The sequence below is a fragment of the Echeneis naucrates genome, chromosome 1 (assembly GCF_900963305.1).
Source record: "Echeneis naucrates chromosome 1, fEcheNa1.1, whole genome shotgun sequence".
Taxonomy (NCBI): domain Eukaryota; kingdom Metazoa; phylum Chordata; class Actinopteri; order Carangiformes; family Echeneidae; genus Echeneis; species Echeneis naucrates.
The window spans coordinates 14,621,323-14,637,920 of record NC_042511.1 but is presented as its reverse complement, the minus strand read 5'-3'; the positions used below and the strand labels follow the sequence as shown (position 1 = coordinate 14,637,920).

Genomic DNA, 16,598 nt, shown 5'->3' with positions numbered 1-16,598 from the left:
ATGGCAACATGATGCGCATAAAGAGAGTTTATGGATTTCTGTAAAGCAAATGTAACAAGCACTTCATAGAAATGGAGTGGAGTCAAAAGTACAAAGTTTCCAAGAATAACTCATAATCACTCAAGTAAATTATAGATCCTCAAAAACTGTACTTAAGTAAATTTACTTCGTAACTGTCCACCACTGACGTATTGTATATGTTAAAGTGCATATTGCGGGTTAAATTTTGTTTAGATGTTAGAAGTTTAGAAGTTAATGGATGTTTTGTTTTTTTTATTATAATTATTATTATTTTTTTTTTTAAGACATAAGAGTGCAAATTTAGTCCAAAAAGTGAGTTTTGGGCTAAGTTTCTAAAAACGCTCTTTTTTTTTTTTTACAACACCGCATCATATGACGTAGCCAGAAGGAGCTCTATGACGTAGGCAGAGGGAGCTCTATGCCGTCACTAAGTGTGGGACTGTTACAGAGTCTCAGTGTGTTTTCAGTAGTGTTGCGTTGCATTCATTTATCATAATCATGGTAAATTATTGCATTTGTGGAGGTTGCACAAACTGCATCCTGTCAGGACATAGAGTCCACAGGTTTCCTAACAGGCCGCAGCAGCTACGACGAACAACCCTTTACACCGGAGGATTATCAGTCAGGAGATCTGATAGAGTTCAACAGGGGATGCTGACTGACGCCGGGTGCGGTGCCTTCGGCGCACACAGCCTCCTCAGCTCAGCTCAGAAGCAGAAATGAATGCTGAATCTACACCTGAACATGTCTAGGCTACACAATGTAAATGTATGTGGTGACTTGAGCAGCATGGTGGCGTAGTGGTTAGCGTTGCCAACCTGCAATAAGGATGTTATTACTTTTCTAAACATTCATTCAAAGTGGTCTTTAACCTGCAATATGCCCTTTAAGTCGTGTATGCTCTCTGATAAAGTCAATGCTCAGCCTGTTACCACATTGTTTTCCAGTTTGTGTTTGACTTTATCCTGTCGCCCCCTTCAGGCCTGTGATTGTGGAGATTCCCCATTTTGCAGCTCTGCGGGGCACAGAGAGAGAGCTGGTGATTTTGAGGAGTGAGACAGGAGAGAGCTGGAGGGAGCATCACTGTGACTTCACAGAGGAAGAACTGAACCAGATACTTAATGGCATGGATGAAAGTAAGGAATTTTATCTGGGAAACTAAGCATCTTCCATTCAGACAGCACATGAAAACACTTTAGAACGCATAAAGTGCAGTCAAGAACACCACAATATCACATGCAGCTGTCGAGCATCTTTTAGAATGCTGCTTTCTTAACAATAGGAAGCACGAAGAAAAGGACTGAAGTTGTGTTTACTCAACAAGCCACCCCCTTGGACACTTACGCTATTTCTCATCCTCCCAGAGCTTGATTCTCCAGAGGAGCTTGAGAAGAAAAGAATATGCCGCATCATCACCCGAGACTTCCCGCAGTATTTTGCAGTGGTGTCACGGATAAAGCAAGACAGTCATTTGATTGGACCAGAGGGCGGGGTTCTCAGCAGCACCCTTGTGCCCCAGGTCCAGGCTGTTTTCCCTGAAGGAGCCCTCACCAAGAAAATCAGAGTTGGGTTACAGGTACGTGCAGTACATGTTGTGGCCAGACACAGATCGAGGACCGTCACAGGAATCAATAAATCTGTTACATCTAAGTGGTTTTTGAACCTCAGGCCCAGCCCATCGATGTGGACCTGGTGAGAAAGACCCTTGGTAACAAAGCCACATTCAGCCCAATTGTCACCCTGGAGCCACGAAGGAGGAAGTTTCACAAACCAATCACCATGACAATCCCTATCCCCAAGAGCTCCAACAGTGAAGGGCCGAACGCAGTATACAGCGGGGAGACCCCCACTTTACGTTTGCTTTGCAGTATTACAGGTACGGGGAGAAATGAGTCATCATAAATCATCAACAACATAAAAAGTATAAGCATCAATGTGTGTTTAATTGTTAGATATCAGCTAGTCCAAATATCTAAAATATGTCCTTGTAATAATCCGAATTTCTACAGTGCTATATGCTTGTAATTTGGTTGTTTTCTTTTTCCATCATTATGCTTTAAAAAAAAAATCACCTCTGTAAATACAGAACAGTTAGTGAACCCCATGACAGGTGGGTCACCACTCACGTGTCTGTGTTTCAGGTGGAACCACTCCTGCTCAGTGGGAGGACATCACTGGCTCCACGCCTCTTACCTTCGTTAACCAATGTGTTTCCTTCACTACAAACGTGTCAGCGAGGTAAATCTATTTCACTGAACATCGTAACCTGCAAAATTTGCTTGCCGACATAAAGTTGTTACTGACCAAGAACCTTGTTCCCATTCTTAGATTCTGGCTGATCGACTGCAGACAGATCCAGGAGTCTGTTAGTTTTGGCTCTCAGTTGTACAGAGAGATAATCTGCGTTCCTTATATGGCCAAGTTTGTTATCTTTGCCAAGACACTGGATCCTATTGAAGCCCGTCTGAGGTGTTTCTGTATGACAGATGACAAGATGGACAAAACCCTGGAGCAGCAGGAGAACTTCACTGAAGTCGCCCGCAGCCGGGATGTTGAGGTGCAGTGCGATGGGGACAGCTAACTGGTTCTAATAAGCACAGCTCATGGATTTAGTTTGATATCACATAGTCACAAATGTCTAAAATACATCATTGTACTCTTATCTAATATAGTGATGTATATACGTGTAATTTGGTTGTTTTTCTTTTTAGATCATTATGCTTTAAAAATCCAGATAATACTGTTTAGACCTTAATGATTTTTTGAATTATGATCATCGCTGTCAATCCAAACCCAGGTGCTGGAGGGGAAACCCATATTTGCTGACTGCTTTGGGAACCTGGTGCCTCTTACCAAAAGTGGACAGCATCACATGTTCAGCTTCTATGCCTTCAAAGAGAACAGGCTGGCCCTCTTCATCAAAGTATGGCTACGCGCTAGATAATGATTTCCAAAAATACTCAGTAATCCCATGAATGTAATTAATGTGCTGAATTGTTGTTTGGTCCGTGAACAGATTAGAGACACAGCGCAGGAGCCGTGTGGCCGCCTGTCGTTCACAAAGGAACCACGGACGTACCGCACTCTAAACCACAATGCAATCTGTAACCTTAACATCACCCTACCAACATATTCAAAGGTTAGTTTGAATCAAATTAAGTCCATGTACATATCAAGCCTATACGTTCATTTTTAATTGCAGTAACTGCACTATTGACTTTCTATATTTTGCTCTCTAGGAGTCTGATTCAGACCAAGATGCAGATGATGAGGTAAACACAGTTCACATTATATACAAGTACTACAAAGGGACAACAGTATCCTGACTAACTAATTATACATTTTCCTTCCTCTTTCTACAGAGTGAGAAGAGTGACAAGAAATGTAAGCTGATTTCTTTTGTTTTAAATAGATAAATAATTGCCTTTTATGGATCCGTGTATTTCAGACATTTTACATTCTCAATGGCTTTTCTTGGTAGCTATGAAATGAATGTATATTTATACTGTTATATTTTATGAAGTTGCGACATCTAAATTAGACATGAAAGTGTGACATTGCTGGTCACGGAGTTAGTAAAATGCAGGAAAAGTGAAAATAGCTGTGTGCCAAGAGAAGCACTTACTGATGTACGTTGCTTTCTGTTTGAATTAATCCCGCACTGTTTGTTACTGGCAGCTGTGCTATGGCTGATGTACTCCACGTCCCCCTCACTCCGAACCCCACTGATTTACTCACACCCTTATTGTCATTTTCCGAAATTGCTATGGACCTGTGGGTGTTTTTTTTTTTTTTTTATCATAATTGAAAGTCTAAATAATAATTTTTAGCCAAATCCGCTCAAATTATTGTTGTTATTATTCTTTTATTGTACATGTCATAGCAGTTTTACCAGCTGCATGCTTTTTTCTCGTCACACAGAAGCAACTGACAAACAAAAATATGTTGTTTGTTCTTTGCTTAGATTTATTACTGGTTTATTTTTACTCTCATAATTCATCTGTGTGAGTGTATCCTCTTCTATCTTTTTTACTTCAACTTCATATTGATTTCTCATTTACTTTCTTTCAGTTGCTTTAATTAACTCATTGAGTTGCACGTTAATTAAATCAATATCACAATTTTATATCATTTTACATCCGCACTACTTTTCTCTACAAGAGCTTGTAAGCTGTAAGGTCACAAACCAGAGTAAATGAACTATATAATAACATTAAGGAATTTGAACTTATAATGAAATTAATGACATAGCTCAGTAGATAGAAAATAAATGAAATAATTGTAGTGATTTACACAGCTTTGAAACACCCACAAAAGCTGGTATCCTGACAACTTGACTATTTTGCACCGCTTCTTTCCAAAAAATAATGTTAATTTTTGTATTCAGAGTTTACCATTTATGTTTTTGGTTTTAAAACTTTAATTTGTAGGCAGACATGGCTCTTCATGTCAGCAACAATCTTGAGAATTTTTGTTTATTTGTTATCTTCCCTTCCTGCACCTTTGTTCTATGTGTAAGTTTCTCTGTGTTTCCTCCTTGTTCTGTTTGTGTATTTTGTGTTCAATTTCTCAATATGTAGTCAAGCAAATTAGGTTTACATTATTCTTGTCCATACTCTACTTGTTTTGTTACTCCTCCTGGCTTTGCTTATGCTGTTGCTGCTCTACTCCTTTCCAAACTCTTCTGGATCACTGTATCATCCCCTTTTTGGTCTTTTTTTCAAGATTCCTATCCTCTGCCCTGTCACTTCTTTCCTTACTCTGTGAACAGAAGATGGATTTTTGATGGCAATGTCTTGATGACACTTTTCTCTCTTCCCCACTTCATTTGTCCCTTATGTTCTTTACCCTTTTTGGTTGTGATTTTTTTTTTTTTTAAATTGAAGATGATGAATCTGAATCAACGGAGACGTTCTCCCTGAAAACTAACCAGCCTCTTGACCCTGCGACCCTCGCAAGCCCAGACCTTCTCTCAGACATGTCAGACATCAGAATGTCTGCCGTTTTGACTGCAGAGCAAATGAATGAAGTGGGAGCTGAAGCTAGAGGTTTGAAGGAAACCGAACACTTGGCTCTAGTGGATCAGTTCAAATACAGACTAGAAAAGGCTGGGGAGACTCAGAGAGATGCAATAAACACCAGTAAAGAGGAAGTGAAAAGAGGTGACACTAAAACTGAGAGATGGGGTGAGACTGAGGCTGGCTTGAGGGATCCCCCTGTCAAAGAACCAGTCATTCAGGAGACTTGCATTGAGAGAGTGACTCCAAGTATCTCTGCCACAGTGACCAGAGACATGACAGGCATGGTCTCACACCTCAGTATGGACATAGAAGAATACTTTCAACAGAGCCCTCTTGTGACATGTGTTTCTCAAGAAGATCTTGTCCAAGATAGATTCGAACAGGTTGTTATAAATCGCGATGGCAAACGGCATCCCCCAGATATCAAGAAGCCTATTAGGAAGAAACTTAGAGAAAGACAGCGTTCTGGATGTAGCAGCTCTGAGGGAGAGCTGGAAAGAGTGAGCTCTGAGGAGTCTTTGGATGGTGGCGTTATTCTTGATGACAGTGGCCTTGTACCAACCCCAGGTTTGGATCCCCCAGCTTCTCCTTCAGTGGTTGAAACACCTATAGGATCAATAAAGGATCGAGTCAAAGTGTTACAGAACCAACTCGAGGAGGATGAGCAGCAAAAAAATACTCAAGTGCTGATGCGCGAGATAAAATCTTCTACTACTACTAAGAGGACAGATGAAGACATACCAGAACTTCCCAAAGTTCCCAAATCTCCTAAATCTCCCAGATCTCAGACAGAGAGATTAGAGGAGACTATGTCTGTTAAGGAGCTCATGAAAGCGTTTCAGACTGGCCAGGACCCTTCAAAAAGTAAATCTGGACTCTTTGAACACAGAGCCATGGATTCTTCTTCTATTTCAACATTTGAACATCCTATACAGGAGCCAAAATCACAGACTGAGAGCCTTGCATTTTTCAGTCAGCAGATTGATGTCAAGGAACGTGATGAAATAGACTTTGGGGTTCAGCCAATCAACTTGGTGAAAGATGACTCTGCAGAATCACAGGCAACATCAGACAATGCTTATAATGGAAAGACAGTAACATTTGTTGACACAGTCCAATGTGATGACGGAAAGGTTAGTCCACTGAGAGAGACACCAGAAGACACTCTGTCTGTGAAGGAGCTAATGAAAACGTTCCAATCTGGGCCAGAGTCATCAAAAATGAAGACAGAGCTTTTTGAAGGTAGAGTGGTGGCATCTTCAGCATTGATATCTGAAACAGCATATTCTGAAGATATCCAGAAACCTGAACATGTGCAAGGATTACAAATCCAAACTGAGAGCATCACTATAGTCACCCAGCCGTGTGATGGCAAAACGAGGGATAAAACTGAGGATGAACCAGTAGGTTTAGTCAAAAGAAACTCCAAGGAGTCAATATTAACGTCAGATGGTGCTTCCTCTAAAACGGCAGGAATGTTTGTTGATACCGTTCAACATGATGAGGGAAGCATTAGTCCTCAGAGAGAGACACCAGAGAAGGAGACTCTGTCTGTGAAGGACCTGATGAAAACATTTCAGCCTGGTCAAGTTCCCTCAAACGCTAAAGCAGAGCCTCTTGAATGCAAATATGAGGATTCTCCCCATATTTCAAAACGTATATCTGAAACACAGGGGCAAGGATCACAAATCCCAACTCAGGGCTTCACAACTTTCCATCAGCAGAATGATGTTGAGATGTGTGATGAGGGGGTTTCAGAGGATCAACCAGCAGATTTAATGAAAGAGTACGCAGAGGAATCACAACTCATTAGAGATGGAGCTTTTATTAAAAAGACAGTAAAATTTGTTGATACTTGTGATGATGATGGAAAGGCCACTTCACAGAGAGAGACACTGCAAACAGAGACTCTGTCTGTGAAGGAGCTGATGTTAGATAGTGCTTCGCTTGGAAAGGAAGTAGAATTTGTTGATTCGGTTCAATATGACGATGGAAAGGTCAGTCCGCAGAGAGAGAGGCCAGAGAAGGAGGCTCTGTCTGTGAAGGAGCTGATGAAACAGTTCCAGTCTCAACAAGATCCATCAAAACCTAAAGATGAGAATTTTGAACCGAAAGAGGCAACTTCCTCTCGCTCTTCAACGTTGATATCAGAGTCAACCAGTGTTGAAGAGATACAGATCCCTGAGCAAAGTCAGACACAGGAGCCAAAATCCCAAATCCAAACTCACAGTGTCCCAGTTTTCCATCAGCAGAGTGATGTTGTGAACTTTGATAAAGCAGACTTTGAGGAGAAAACGCAGAGTTTAATCAAAGATAATTTGGTAGAATCACAGGTAATGTTGGATAGTGCTTCATTTGGAAAGGAAGTAGAATTTGTTGATTCGGTTCAATATGACGATGGAAAGGTCAGTCCGCAGAGAGAGAGGCCAGAGAAGGATGCTCTGTCTGTGAAGGAGCTGATGAAACAGTTCCAGTCTCAACAAGATCCATCAAAACCTAAAGATGAGAATTTTGAACCGAAAGCAGCAACTTCCTCTCGCTCTTCAACGTTGATATCAGAGTCAACCAGTGTTGAAGAGATACAGATACCTGAGCAAAGTCAGTCACAGGAGCCAAAATCCCAAATCCAAACTCACAGTGTCCCAGTTTTCCATCAGCAGAGTGATGTTGTGAACTTTGATAAAGCAGACTTTGAGGAGAAAACGCAGAGTTTAATCAAAGATAATTTGGTAGAATCACAAGTAATGTTGGATAGTGCTTCGTTTGGAAAGGAAGTAGAATTTGTTGATTCGGTTCAATGTGACGATGGAAAGGTCAGTCCGCAGAGAGAGAGGCCAGAGAAGGAGGCTCTGTCTGTGAAGGAGCTGATGAAACAGTTCCAGTCTCAACAAGATCCATCAAAACCTAAAGATGAGAATTTTGAACCGAAAGCGGCAACTTCCTCTCGCTCTTCAACGTTGATATCAGAGTCAACCAGTGTTGAAGAGATACAGATACCTGAGCAAAGTCAGACACAGGAGCCAAAATCCCAAATCCAAACTCACAGTGTCCCAGTTTTCCATCAGCAGAGTGATGTTGTGAACTTTGATAAAGCAGACTTTGAGGAGAAAACGCAGAGTTTAATCAAAGATAATTTGGTAGAATCACAGGTAATGTTGGATAGTGCTTCATTTGGAAAGGAAGTAGAATTTGTTGATTCGGTTCAATGTGACGATGGAAAGGTCAGTCCGCAGAGAGAGAGGCCAGAGAAGGATGCTCTGTCTGTGAAGGAGCTGATGAAACAGTTCCAGTCTCAACAAGATCCATCAAAACCAAATATTCCAGATCACAAAGAAGTTGCTTCCCCTTGTATCTCGGCAATGAGTTCTAGAGAGGAGCCAGATTCACAAATCAAAACTCAGAGTCCTACAACTTTCCATCAACAGTGTGATGTTAACAGATATGTCAAGACAGACTCAGATCAGAGAGTTTTGGTTAGCGATAACACTAAGGAATTGATTTCAGATGATGTTTGTTTCGGAGTGAGAGCTGAGAAAATTTACTTTGATGATGGAAGTGTTAGTCCTCAGACTGAGGAGCTAGAGATCTCAGGGAAAGACCTCGGCGGTATGCAGTTAAAGGAGCCAATAATAAGCACTGGTAGGAGTTTATCTGAAGATATGCAGATAAGTCCTGACCGCAGACCTTCTGAGGACTTCAGTGCTGCCATAAAGGCCGAGTTGGAAGAAAGTCCTGAGTACCAGCTGTTCAGGCAGACCTCAACAACTGCAACAACTGTGAGCCATCAGTTTGAGACATCTGAGGGGGAGACCCTGGGTGATGATTCTGATGGAAATCCAGCATCAGTTTCAAGTCACTGCATAAAAAGTTATTCTGGGAAAAATGTGACCGTTATTGACAATCAAACGCAAGATGATGATCTAAGGCCCGAGAGTCCCAAGTGTGACAGCATGGCTGAATCCTCAGATATTAACGTTGATATTAGGATGCCTCACTCCAGTTCAGGGGAGAGCGAGAATCATGAAGGATTCACGCTGACCCATCACATGACCTATGAAATTCCCATTTACTCTGCTGAGAGGAAAGAAGAGTACGGCCCATCTTCACCGGAGGAGAAAATTGTTAAGAGGCTGACTATAACACAAATTGATACTGGGGTAGCAGATGTGAAAAATGAGGAGGTCCTATTTAGAGAAGTCCACATTGAGAGGAAAACATCAAGACAGGCATCTACAACAGTACAAGATATGTCCGGGATGTTATCCTTATTGACAAATGACTTGGATCAGTATTTACAAGCTGCCCCTTTGGCTGGCCGGCCAATACAAGAGGATATTGTTCAGGAGGAATTTGAACAAATCATTTTAATTAAAGACGATAAGGAAGAAGCTCTCACAGTTGCCACTGATGAAAATGAAGATACGACAATGGAAGAAACAGGGAAAACAATAGATCCTGTAACAATAGAAGGACATTCAATCAAGGAGGGAGGTGGGGATTTGGAGAGTGAATATGAAGAGCTGAGAGAATCTGAACAAGTAGAAGATTCATCAGAGATGTGTTCAGTCTTGACCAATTACTTGGATCAACAACAAGAGCCTAAACCTGAAGCTGGTCAACCAATAGAAGAGGACAATGTGCTGGAGCACAATATTCAGTCGTTCAGGGATGAAAATAATGGTGTGTTACTGGATGACTCATCACAAGAAACAGATTCTGTCAAATTAAAACATAGAGTGACAAGTGAAGAAGAAATTGGTGACTTTGAAGAAATCCACTCAAACCTGACGGAAGAACCTCCAATGAAGGAAGAATGGGTAGGAGGGAGAACTTCATACCAATCCTCTCCAAAAGTAAAGGAGATGTCCGGTATGTTGTCACTGCTGAATAGTGACTTGGACCGGTATCTGAATGACAGGCCAGTGGAACGTAGGCCTCCAGAAGATGATGTTATCCAGGAGACATTTGATGAAGTTATTCTCAAGAGAATTCGAAAACCGTCTTTTGAGGAGCGTGAAACACATGAAACAACACGAGCAGAAGCTGATATTAATGTGGAGGATGACACAGATGGAGAGGCATGTGAACAGATACAGACGGATGTTGTTGAGGACAAAGAACTGATGCCTAGTTCTGCATCGGAGAGAGCATTCAAAGAAGTCTTTGTCCAGAGAGAGACACGCTACCAACGGTCAAATGAGAAGAACATGTCAGGGATGTTGTCGCTTCTCAGCAGTGACTTAGAGCAAAATCTCAAGGAGAGGCCGGAGACACGACCATGCCATCCTGAAGAGGATCTAGTCCATGAGAGCTGCAGACAAGTCATCGTGACAAAAGACAACAAAAGAGAAAGTCTCGTAATGTCTCTTGAACATGATGAGATGGTCAAAGATACAGATGTAGATATTGTGGATATTTTGGAAAGTGAATGGCAGACCTGCCTTCATGATGATGAAGGTCCTAATAGTTTCTTGGCCGAGGAAGGTGAGGCTAAACTCTCTCCAAGTGCAGCGACACAATTTAATGATTCCGCTGAGTGCACACAGGGGCTTGTAAAACCAGCAAGTGATAATTTCAACGAATATCATGAAGATGTCAGTGTAGTTGCTGCCGATTCATTTCTTGAAGCACCCACATATTCACATCTACAAAGTATTTCGAGCACATCGCGACGTCCGGCTGATTTAGAGAACCTAAACACGGTGGTTTTGGATGACTCAGTCAAAGAGCTGTGCCAGCAGGATTCGCTCGAGGCCAGTCCGATCATGGAGGACATATCTTCAAAAAAATCCCCTGATTCAATTGAGCCAAGTCCCACTGCTGAATCCCCTTGTCCAGATTCTCTTGAGGGAAGTCCCACTAAATCACAGGACTCAGAACTTCAGATGCCCACAAAGGCAGCTGTCTATGAGGATTATGCTTCCCAGCTCAAAGCATGTTTCGCTTATGATAAAGATGTATACAGGGACGAAAGTGAGCATGATGGGGAAGAAACTGGTGGAGAGAATATCCAAATGGAAGGTGAAATTAAAGAAGACCAAGGTTCCATTGCAACCGATGGCAACTATTCCTCTGATCCCCAAATATGCGACGGTGAGCCTCTTCACGTGATTTTAAGGCAGGACTCCCTGGAAACAGATGAATGTGAGGATGATACCAGGAATAAACAATTCACCCCGGAAGAGGAGATGTTTAAAATGGCTGCAAAGATCAAAACATTTGAGGAGATGGAACAGGAGGCTAAAATGAAGAGAGACGCATCTTTAGAGACAGATGAACACAAAGACACTGAGCTGAATCTAACATTTGGCCCAGTTGAACACACACACACACAGGATACAATTCAGCAAATTTCTGAAGAATTTGTGACAGCAGACACTCACACAACCAATGACGTAACAGATACAACTTTGAGTGTCACAGAACAGGTAAACATTCAGTCACAACTAAAAAGCACCCAATCAGCTGATAGTTCACTCAGTTTAACTGTAACTCAGAAAGAGGAAGCTGATCCAGAGAGTCCAGAGAGTCCAGATTCTCTGCCACACAGTGATGAAGATGCCGTACAAGGTGACCACTTCTCAGTCACAAAGTCCCATTTTTCCATCTGTGTCACCGATGAGGACCATCCACCTGAAGATGATGGGTTACCACTGCCGGAGGATTCACATCTTCCACCTATTTCATGTGGTGAAGAGCTAGACTCTGCTTCCCCAGTTGTTGAAAGTGACAATGATGTGGCCTTTGATTCACAAGTTGAGGCTGAGGAGCTGATTGATGCTTATCCTGCAGAGGGCATTCAAACACCTTCCCAAACCCCGGGTGGTGAGGTCAGCCCTGATCCGTTTCAGTTTCAGGAGCGGAAGCTGTTTGAAATGACAAGAGGAGGGGCCATTGATATGACAAGAAGAAGCTATGATGACGAAGAGGACGGATTTGCACTTCCTCTTATTGGGGAGCATCCAGTTGATGAAGTAATGCCAGAGGAGACTGGGGAAGGCCAGTCAGTCAGAATGTCTGAAACTTTAGATAGTATTGATTATATGACTGATGTCAACCAGGAGATCCCAAAATCATCTCTGGAGGCAAATGAAGAGATTCAGACACCAGAACCCACAACTCTCGTCAAAACCTCAAACAACTCTGAGAGTGAAAAGTCTCTTTCTAAAGTTGGTCTTGGCAGCTCCATGGAGGTTCAGCTTGGTTCCCCCGCCGCTTTGGATGGGCTCGTTGTTGTTGAAAGTGAGGCTGAAAGCCTTGAATGCCTTGGTCTAAGCTATCTAGACTCCACCATAGCTGACCTTCAATCAGACACATCAGCGATTGGCCATGCAGCCTACTCTGAGCAGAGCCACGATTCCCCAGACTCCTCAAATGAAGATGATGAAGAAGATGAAGAAGACCAGCGCTCGGTCATCGAGATGCATCTTTCAGGTGCACAGGATGGGATTCCAAGACATCTTCAAGAGTCATCCCCACATTTTGTAACCAAACAAAGCAGTACAAGAAAAGAAGCTTTGGATTTCAAATCGCAAATAATCTCAAAAGATTCGCAAGCATTTGAGCTTGATCAGGTGAAAAGAGAAGCTGAAAAAACGTCAGTGTCAGCTCGAAGGACTAGATCTGAGGCTGACAGTTACACGAGTAAAACTCCAACCAAAGACAGTCGGAGTTACTCTGACAGCAATCAGTCCAACCTTGCTGTCCCTCCAGATCAGAGGATTTCTTCTTCTTCTCCCCAGAAGGCAGAAATGCACGTCTCTGACACTACAGCAACATCTGTTAGGTCCTCTTTGGATACTGATGATGTAAGCAGTGCTAGTCGCAGGAGTCCAGATTCTGTTATTTTTGCATATGAGATCCCAGCGTCACAAAGTTTAGATCATGATAGCACTCTGACGGAAGGCGTGCAGCCATCTTCTGGGACGGAAGATGTTTTTGAATCAAGGCCAACCTGGGATGACAAGGTGGAAACTCAGATGCAGAGAATCACCGATGACCATACTCCAAAATGTACGTCAGGTATGGCCAGAACTGCCTGGGCTTGTTTTTCTGTCTTCTCAGCCGCAAGACTCTTATTCCTCTTCCTATGAACACATTGCAGTCATGAGTCATTTTGTGTAGTTTTCATGTTTTGTGACTTGTTCGTCTTTCATTGTGTTTTCTCATGTGCATTGTTGCTGCGTGTGTGCGTGTGTGTGTGTGTCTGTAAAAATGTGCTTTGTGTTGTTTTGTTTTGTGTTGGTAAGTTATTTTCCCATCTCTGTTTGTGTATATGCAATCTCAAGATTGAACAGCCATATTGGTTAGAGAATTCGTAGCATAAACAGTTTTACTAATACATCGTTACTAACACTAGCTTGCACTTTCCTTAATCAGTGCATTAATGCCGTTGCTTGCACTAATGACTGAAAAGTTGTGACCAAATAGTCATAGTTCATAAACAAGTCAGTTCCTCCTCAGTGGCACAACATTTATTTACCATCCATGTCACCATCACAGATCCACGATTGATTTCAGAGTATCACAGCCCATAACATAGTCTCTTCAAGAAATAATATTCTAAAGCTACGCTATATTTGAACATAACTGTGATTTGAATTGTGATAAGTTTAGTTTTTTTGTTTTTTATAAATATATACCTTGAATTTGGGGCCCTTGAAAATTTAATGTTTGGCTTTGGCGGCATTTTTTAGTGGATTGGCAGGATGATGCTGACAGGAAAGAGGAGACATTGGCAATCATTGCAGATCTTCTTGGCTTCAGCTGGACTGGTAAACTCAAATATATGATTACTTTTTTGGTTTAAGTACTTTTTTTTTTTTTATATATATAATTCAAGAATGGTATCTGTAGCAGTATGCAATAAACGATGTGTAGTGCATTTTATTTGAATTCCAATTCTGAAAGAATCTTTCGAGCAGAATCTATCTATATTTCTATCCCTTGCTTTCTTTCACCCCAGAGCTGGCCAGAGAACTGGAGTTCAGTGAGGATGATATCCAGTTAGTGAGGACTGAGAATCCTAATTCCCTCCAAGAGCAGAGCCATGCTCTGCTGCAGCGCTGGGTTGAGCGGGAAGCTAAACATGCCACAGGTAAATGCCATTTTAGTCTGACATATTTAAATTTGCTGATATTTATCAGTGTGCTACTTCAAATCCTGTAAGCGTTACATATGTTTTGCCCAATCAGCTTTTTCATTTGACACACACAGTGAACAAAAAATGTATTCTCTCTTTGGTTTTGAATGTATCGAGTGATTTGTGTATTCATTAGACCTGTATTCATATATAAATTATTTATATATTTTATATATATAAATAATATATAAAATATAGATTTTGAAATAATTTCTTCACTGTCTTTATTGAACCCCTTTAATGACTGATGCATCCTTTCACAGAGGACTCTCTCATTAAGAGACTAACCAAGATCAATCGCATGGACATTGTCCATCTTATTGAAACCCAGATGAACAAGTCCGTTCAAGAACAAACATCGAGAACCTATGCAGAGATAGAGAAGACCCTGGATCATAGTGAAGGTATCAATATTTCTAAATATTTGAAACGTTGCACGTTGTATTAATTCAGTATTCCTTTTTTTTTTTTTTTTTTTTTTTTTCTAGTATTCTTATTTATCATGGGTGTATTTTTTCAGTGTCGGTAGCCCTCTCTTCAGTGCAAGAGGATGCAGATAGCCCCAGAGTGGTGCGCATGGTGGAGACAGATCGCAGACCGCCCCCAGCTGTTTCTGAAGAGGACCTCTCAGTTGCTTCCCTGTTGGACATTCCTTCCTGGGCAGAGCCTGTTGGACATACCCGCTCGGAAAGCATGCATGGAGATCTGTTGGAGGAGCTTGAGATTCCGCAGTAAATGATTCTTTTGTAATGATTCCTGAATTAGTAGGATACCATAATGTGGTCTGACACAATATGTTTCACTTAATTTACCATCTATACCGCATAAAAGAAATGAAAAGTAAATGGAACAGTGCCACTTGATGATACACCTAAAACACAGTAGATGTTGTTGGCTCACGCCCCGTTGTTTGTGGCTGTCCCTCTTTGGTCTTTTTCATGTTTGGCTTATTGCATACATGCAAAGCCAGTTTTTGTAACATAGCCTTCTTTTTGTGTTACAGTGAATTGAACCCTAACCTTTGGACCTCTGAGGATGCAATTATACCTGAACCTACACGTTACGACAACTCAGATGAGCAAGTAAGTACGCTTCGCACTTCAAAAGAAGCGAGAATGGGAAGGCAAACATTCAAGGCTTGTGACCCTAAAGTGAAACGTGAGAAAGGTTGCCGCAGTGTTGAAGTTCATTTCATCAGACCTTTCCAAGGTAGCACTAAGTGCCAAGATAAAGATGACTCCAACGAAACCTTACCAGTGAAGGAATTTGGTCATGAAGATGGGCAAGGGCAGTCACATGAAAGTCTGAAGTTGTCATCATCTGTCTCAGTCAGTGACTTTAGTCTGAGCCTTTTAGAGTCAGACCAAGTTGAAACTGACTTTGGTGAACTTTATGAGTTCAGCTGTGCATTACAACAAAGATCCTCTGAACCTAGCCTAGTAGCATTGACACAAGAGAAGCATCAAGCAACTCTGGCCATGACTGACGATGGCACAGACACAGATGTAGCTCAAAAAAGCACGCTCCCTCAGAAGTGTGATGAGGTGAAATCCCAATTCTTCGGAGAATCGTTCGGTCATAACAAGATTCCAAAGGTTTCGTGTGTCGACACGGGCTTCCAACTCTGCAAGTCGGACAAAGAAGAAAACCCAAAACCTCAAGTACACAGTGATGGGTATCCAGACAATTTGCCCTTCATTGATGACTGTGATGACGTTCAGCCAACAGCTAGGCACCATGTGGTGAAATCATTTAGGATGACAGTACCTAAGAGTGACCCATATCAGATGGCTTGTGATTCAACTGATTGTTACCATACTTGCTGTTCTGTTAGTCCAGACAGTGACCACGTCAAAATAAGGGATAACACATCTTATATCTCTGAACCACATACCTCCTCCAGCCTTTTCCTGCCTTTCACTCACCTCACAATACAATCACCTGAGCAAGATGTGGCACTACCTTTGACATCAAGAGAGTATACATCTTTGACCCCCGATTCCTCAATATCTGAGAACCACTGTAGTTCATTTTCACCTGTTAGTGAAGGGGCTCAATTCTCAGCAGAGGGCTGGATATTAAAAGACTCCATACACAGACTGCCATCCCCAGAATCTGTCATGTCAGTTGATGATTATAGGGCAACATCACCAGACTCTCTCTGGGAGGAAAAATGTGCCATATTTGCAGACTTTTCTACTATATTGGATGAAAAGCAGGTTCGGTCAAATGTATGTTATTCACCGGAAATTACGATTGATTCTTCAGAAAATGCGTTACACACCCATCAGTCACACACTGATGAACCTCAATCATATTGTGGTTTGGCAGCGTCTTCTGCTGCCAGAAAGTTGAGTGAGTCCTTTGAGCCTTCGAATAGCAATAAAAAATTGTTTACTCACTCTCAGTTACCT

General features: G+C 41.8%; 1 protein-coding gene across 1 annotated transcript in view; it reads left to right on the top strand.

Annotated features, from left to right (window-relative positions):
* LOC115039340 (ankyrin-2-like) overlaps positions 1–14,919 on the top strand; it is a 46,556-nt gene extending 31,637 nt beyond the window's left edge. Inside the window, 13 exon segments of the mRNA XM_029497297.1 lie at positions 1,003–1,157; positions 1,386–1,597; positions 1,690–1,897; positions 2,163–2,259; positions 2,350–2,578; positions 2,819–2,944; positions 3,038–3,160; positions 3,261–3,302; positions 5,007–5,016; positions 13,739–13,816; positions 14,008–14,139; positions 14,448–14,615; positions 14,705–14,919. Coding sequence (XP_029353157.1) covers positions 1,003–1,157; positions 1,386–1,597; positions 1,690–1,897; positions 2,163–2,259; positions 2,350–2,578; positions 2,819–2,944; positions 3,038–3,160; positions 3,261–3,302; positions 5,007–5,016; positions 13,739–13,816; positions 14,008–14,139; positions 14,448–14,615; positions 14,705–14,919 — 1,795 coding nt within the window.
* Positions 14,920–16,598: the final 1,679 nt, after the last annotated feature.